This window comes from Buceros rhinoceros, unplaced genomic scaffold, assembly GCF_000710305.1.
Source record: "Buceros rhinoceros silvestris isolate BGI_N320 unplaced genomic scaffold, ASM71030v1 scaffold35594, whole genome shotgun sequence".
Classification (NCBI taxonomy): domain Eukaryota; kingdom Metazoa; phylum Chordata; class Aves; order Bucerotiformes; family Bucerotidae; genus Buceros; species Buceros rhinoceros.
Window position 1 is genome coordinate 1 of NW_010407400.1, and position 6390 is coordinate 6390.

The 6390-nt window shown below is 41.3% G+C and overlaps 1 protein-coding gene across 1 annotated transcript in view; it reads left to right on the forward strand.

Annotated features, from left to right (window-relative positions):
* Positions 1 to 3031: 3031 nt before the first annotated feature.
* The window catches only part of EEF2 (eukaryotic translation elongation factor 2), a gene marked incomplete at its 5' end in the record, with an annotated part of 12440 nt that continues 9081 nt past the window's right edge, over positions 3032 to 6390 (forward strand). Inside the window, 9 exon segments of the mRNA XM_010134444.1 lie at positions 3032 to 3128; positions 3131 to 3239; positions 3909 to 4002; positions 4004 to 4088; positions 4547 to 4697; positions 4699 to 4756; positions 6187 to 6298; positions 6301 to 6344; positions 6347 to 6369. Coding sequence (XP_010132746.1) covers positions 3032 to 3128; positions 3131 to 3239; positions 3909 to 4002; positions 4004 to 4088; positions 4547 to 4697; positions 4699 to 4756; positions 6187 to 6298; positions 6301 to 6344; positions 6347 to 6369 — 773 coding nt within the window.

The following is a 6390-nucleotide window of genomic DNA, read 5'->3' on the forward strand; positions in this document are numbered from 1 at the left end:
GCAGCCTCTGCTGGACTCTCCAGCAGCTCCTGGTTTCTGTTGAACTGGGCAGCGCAGCACTGGACACAGGACTCCAGAGGTGGCCTCACTGGGTCAGAGTAGAGTGGGAGGAGGATCTGCCTCAACCTGCTGGCCACCCTCTTCTCAATGCGCCCCAGGAGACCATTGGCCTCTTGGCCACAAGGGCCCATTGCTGCCTCATGGGCAACCTGGTGTCCACCAGCACTGCCAGGTCCTTCTCCGCAGAGCTGCTGCCCAGCAGGTGACCCCTGCCCTGTCCTGGTGCAGGGGGTTGTTCCTCCCCAGGGCAGGACCCTACACTTGCCCTTGTTGAACTTCATTAGGATACTCTCAGCCCCACTTCCCAGTCTTGCAGTTGCAGTCTTGTAGCGGAGCAAAAGGATGGGAAGTTTGAAGTAAAAATACCTTCATGTTGTTGACATTGGTTTGCCATGAGACTTGTCAGCAGAAGCTTTGAGGTTGCTTATGGAGTCCTGCCTCTTCACCTCCTTGGCTGTAATGACTTGTTTTGAGGTATAATATTGTCGAGCTTTGGGTCCCACAGTCCAGTTAAACCTGGCTGTAGCTTTCCCTTGTCCTTTGGCTTATCTGCCACCTCCCACTGCAGCAGTGCCCAACCCTGCTCTTCTGTCATTGTGCTTCTTGGCTCTCTGTTCCTTCACCATGACTTCACCATGATTTTTTTCCATCTCAAACGCAAGTCCCTCCAGCTCCACCACAAAGTAAGAGTAATATATTAACGACTTCTCAAAACATGAGGCAACTAAACCCATCAAATTGACATTTCACCTCCACGTTCTGAATAATGGTTACTCCATGTGTCTGTTTTCATTCTACTTCTGTAGGACGGGATATAATTATCCCAGTTGGAGAGTGAGGCTCCATTGTTTCTAGGCACAAATTAAAGTTTTTACACCTCCAGTACCATCCTGTCTCACGTTACCTTCAACAGTCCACAGGAGAACACCCAGTCCTGTCACAGCAACGTGTGCATGAAGTTTACGTTTGGAATTAGCGTAAATGCACATGTGGAGGAGACCTGTGTACTTAAAATATGAGGAAGAAACAAGCTGTTATGGTCACCTCTGCTGTAGAAAACTACGGTGCAGCCTGTGTATAATGTATTGGAAACTTAGAGACAATGGAAAAACAAAGAACAGAAAAAAATGAATTTTTTTTTAGTGCAGCACAATGTAAAAACAGGGAAAATCGTAAAAGTGGAAAAGAAACGTAGTGGTGCTGTTTAAATGGAAAAGAGAGAGAAGGAAGGAATATTTCAGGGTTTCAGAAGAAGTGTGTAAATTTTGCTGGGAATGAGAGTGGATGACATGGCACCCTAGAATGTTCTAAAAAAGAAATACAATTTGCTTTTATTAAACTGAAGAATAACAGAAAAATTCATGAAATGAAGTGCCTGTATTTGAGATGGATCACTGGCAAAACCGTAAGCATTTTCCAAAAATTTTCTTGTAGGTGCTAAATTTTCTTTAGCAGAGGAAAAAAAAAGGTGGGGGGGTGTCTGGGGTGTGTGGTTGTTTTCTCCTTTTGCACAATTAGAGGTAGGGAAGAAACTAAAATGTAGGGGAGAGTGAGGACATAATACATTTGATGGGGGGAAGAGGCCGGGCTCCTCCTCAGTTCGGGTTTTTCTTGTCTCTATAAAGAACTTGGCTGTTTTAATTAGAGTATTCCCTTTTTAAATGAGAACCACTTCCATGAGAAAATGTATAATGAGGAATCTGGGGATCCAAAGAGAGTATGAGAATATGCAGAAATCAGACATATACCAGAAGCGAATGTGTTAGTGAAAAAAAAAACCAAACCCGGTTTTGTCTCCTATGTGTAATTACGTTTTGAGTTGAGCTGGTTTTGGGGGTTTTTTTAAATTGAATTCCTTGCAAGAAGGTGGGTCCCCTGTGTTCACATGCACTCTTTAAGGCCCAGACTGTGTTAGAAACCTTTGTTGGTGTAACAATAGAAATCCGTGTTCTATTATTTCTGTATCATTTGCAACCTAAACACGGGTGATTTAAGTGTTTCTTATGCTATATTCTTCTTCACTTGAGCAACTAGTGTAAACTACAGATGTGGCGTGTGCTTTTTGTGCGTGTGATTTTAACAGTCCTCATCTCTTTTTTTTCTCCCCGTTCTGTCTTTTCGTCCCTGTGAAGCACTTAATGCATTAAAGGGATTTGCAAGAATAACTACGTTAACTGTACTTCTGTGACCTACAGGTGACTCTCCATACAGAACGAGACAGCCGAGATTAGAAAGGTCTCATCCTCCTTTGCTAAGTTGTCATGAGTTCAGTGGTAATTACCAGGGCTTCTGAGGGTCAAGATTTTTTTTTCCTGCAATTCAAAGGAAGGGTGTTGTTCTTAGAAACACATAGAAGAATTATGGAAAGAAGGAAAATTTATTTCTGGGGTATCATTTGTGAGAGGGGCTTTAAAAATTTTGCGCTTGGCTAATTAAAGTCTTTAAGGGGGGTTTTGACTGAGCTAGACCACCTATTTCTAAAGCAGAAGGAGAAGACCCAGCGGCTTCTGGAACCCAGGAAGAGCAGCTCATCTGAAAAGCCCTGGGAGATGGAGAGCAGGTGTGGGAGGGAGACTTGAGGGGAGTGGTGGGAGGAGAGGAGAAGGATGTGTGTGGAAGCTGTGGTGAGAGCTGCAGCTTGCAGCTGTGTGCACTAACCCTCCTGTAACGTCTGTCCAGGGTGAGCTGTTCTGCCTTTGCAGGTGGGTGCTTTGTTTTTGTGGTAGTTGACGTTTTGTGACAGGAAATCTGAGCTGTGTTCTAAGTTATGCCTCCACTCTTCCTACTGAAAAAAGTCACGCCAAAAATGTGAACAACTATTTGTAATACTAAGCTTAAAAGTATGAACAACTTCATTTCTTCTTTAGATTGTGAATTTAATAAGAAATAATAAAAGATTAAGATTTCACATAGACTTTTTTGTACTTTGAAAGTTAAAAATAGCTGGTTTTTTTTATTCTTCCCCATCCAGGTGAATTTCACAGTAGACCAGATCTGAGCAATCATGGACCAGAAGCCCAGTACTAGGAGTATGTCTGTGATTGCTCATGTTGATCACGGCAAATCTACCAAGACTCCTTGGTAGATAAAGTGGGCATTATGTCTTCAGCCAGAGCCGAAGAAACGCGATTCACAGACACAAGGAAAGATGAGCCGCTACCAAGTCTATGTAAGAATCTGTTTGTATCTTTCTTTTTCTACCCCTTTTTTCTTTTCAATCGCAAGGCAGAATGGTGGTTTTCTCAAAGCCCTGTGTCATGTCAGATCTTTTTTTAGTCGACACGTGAATCAAGCTGTGTGTTACAGAAGAGAAGTTCAGTCTTCCAAGTGCAGTCGGGGCCATGTTGGAGTAGAGGTTTTAAGTCATTCCTAGCAACCTTTCTTACCTGTTTCTTGCTATGGAGAAAGATGCCTTCAGAAAGATTCTTAGCACTAATCTTCCTTTTTACCGGATTGCTTATAGACCGATACCCGGTTCCTCCAAGATACTGTGGTGGGCTGTGTCTCGTTACCTCTGAAGTCTGCAGCTGCAAAGGTAACAGGTTGTAAAGTGATTTAGAGCATGACTTTACAAGCGTCTGTCAGGGATTTTGTGCTGTCACTACTCTCTTCAGGTGTTGATTTTGAGTAGGCGTAAATATTAATTACACCCAAAGCAGATTTTTAGATACTAAGAACCTTAGAAATTGAGATATTGAAGTCTTGTTATGTTTTTTTTCCTTAAGTACATCAAGAAATATTGTAATAGAGCACTGTAATAGAACAGGTATAGTTGCCTGACCAAAGCAAATTTTAAAATAGCAAATTATGAAACATTATTAAATCACTAAAATTGTCTTCTCTTGCAGGGCAATTTCTATGTATTATGAGCTCTCAGGCAACGACTTGGTCTTCATCAAACCCTGCAGGGGTGGTTCAGATTTTCTTATTAACTTAATTGACTTCCCCTGAACATGTTGATTTCTCTGAAGTTACAGCAGCTCTCTATGTCACTGATGGTGTCTTTGTTGTGGCTGACTGTGTTTCAGGTAAGCACACTCTTCTGATTAGAAAGACCTCCATGTATTTTATTTTCTTAAGAAACAAAATAGAATTACATGAGTGATGGAAGAAGGTTCTTTCTCTGAAAGCTGAATTTCTAATGGTATGAGTTCGGATTTGCTGTCTTAGTCCATGGCCTTTCCTGTATTTTAGAGAACTATATCCACTTTGTACCCAGCTTGTGGGTTGAATGTAGAGTAACTGAGGAAATAAAGTCAGTCTTTCAGTGAAATTCCTGGGGAGTGGAGCTTGTTGCTCTCCTCCTTCAATTAGAAAATGGAGCAATACATTCAATTGAGTAATGACAGTTTCAGGGAGCACGGAGACTACCACCAGATTTGAATTTCTCAGTCACTGCTGCACAAACCAGATGAGAGATGTTGCCTGCATGTATAAGATGCATGTTTTAATTGTGCTTCGGTTTCTTCAAGGGGTTTGTCTACAGGCAAACAGAGAACAGAGACTCTTCTGTAGCAGGCTGTTGCAGAATGCATCAAACCAGTACTGATGATGAACAGAATAATGGATCATGCTTTCCTGGAATAGCTGCTGGAGCCCAAGGAACTTCACCAGACGTTTTGGTGTATTGTGGAAAATGACTGTGATCATCTCTGCTCACAGAAAGGGTGAAACCGGACCAATGGGTAGTAGTGTGGTAAAGAAAACTTTAAAATGATGCTGTGGTTGAAATCCTGTCTGGGAGAATACCAGTCCTGATATGAAACAAAGGCATATGTCTCCACCCCTGGAAATGTTCAAAAGACGAGTGGATGTGGTGCTGAGGGGCATGGTTCAGGGACTCTGGCAGTGCAGGGGTTGGACTCAATGATCTTAAAGTCTCTTCCAACCACATGATTTTGTAATTCTGTGATTTTTGGCAGTTCATATTTCTAGCCAACCTGAAGGAGCTGTTCTTCAGCCACCTTCAACCCTCACTGTTTCATACATTTTGTTTTGGGGATGTTATTTCAGACCAACCAACTGGGGAGGGAAATCAGCCAGGAAAGAGGAGAGAATTCACAAAGCAGATCATCCTCTGGTGATGCTTTCTCACTAACAAAATGTGTAACCTCAAGCCAGTTGTTCAGTGTTGTTCAGACATCAGATGTGAAACATTTGCCTGAGGCAAACTGCTGAAGGGAAGGTATGGTTTGAACTTTAAGTCAAAGGGCCGGAAGGCAGAAGATTAGCTCTCTGTGCCTGACTTTGCTGCTTATGTCGTTTACATGACAAAAAGTCATGGCCTTTCTGCTGTTCCTGGCTGATAAGCCATTTGATTTTCTCTTTTCTGATCTGAAGATGTAAGTCTCTGTTATTCTACTAGTAATTGTGTTATAATAAGCTGGATACCTCTGGAAGGATGGTTTGAAACTAGAAAGAAAAACAGTATTTCCTATATTGTAGCTGAGAATTGTAAAATAAAAACCTGAAATCAACTGCAAGTCTTCTCTGGTTGTCCAGCCGTTAGAGTAAGGAATTATCAGAATCAGGCTGCTTCAGATACTATTTTTCCCACCAAATAGCTACAAGACAGACCTTCTCACAGGAGTTTTCAGACCTGTTCCCTTTTGTTCAAATGTAATTTTTAGTAGTAGCTTGTAGTAGCTTGTTTTATGGCTGGAATTGACTGCAGCGTAATCTAATTACTGGAAAAAAGGACTTTTGGCCAGGATTGTATTCTGATACTTGTATTCCATGAATTTCAGCCTTTCTTAAGTCAGACCAGTTTTATCTGTGCACAGGAATGAAACACCTATAATTTAATTTCCAGAGAAAGTTCACTAACAGTTCAGTTAATATTTTTTACAAAGTCATAATCCTCCAAATCCTACTTAGCACTTTACAAGCATACTTTTGAAGTTTTTATTTTAGCCTTTGTCATAAATATTTCCATTTTGGGGACAAAGTAATGTTCTTGCTTCAAAGTAATATTCAATAGACTCATTTTAGGGGAATTATTTCTTTGCTCTATGTTTCAGAAAATATTTGACTGACCTTACCTGTCTAATGAAAGCAATTCATACATTTCAAACCAGTGTTTTGGGAAATTCATTCACTTTTTTTTTTTTTTTTTCTGTTTTAAAGATTGATCTGGTTATCAATACTGTTGGGCTTGGATCTGGTCAGCATGGCTGGGCATTTACTCTGAAGCAGTTTGCTGAGACGTACGTCACCAAATCTGCTGCCAAAGGGGAAAAGCTCAACTCCCTCCAGCTGAGGGTTCCAAGAAAGCAGAATATATGATATAAGAAACCTCTGGGTTGATAAGTAAGTTAACACAGTACGCGT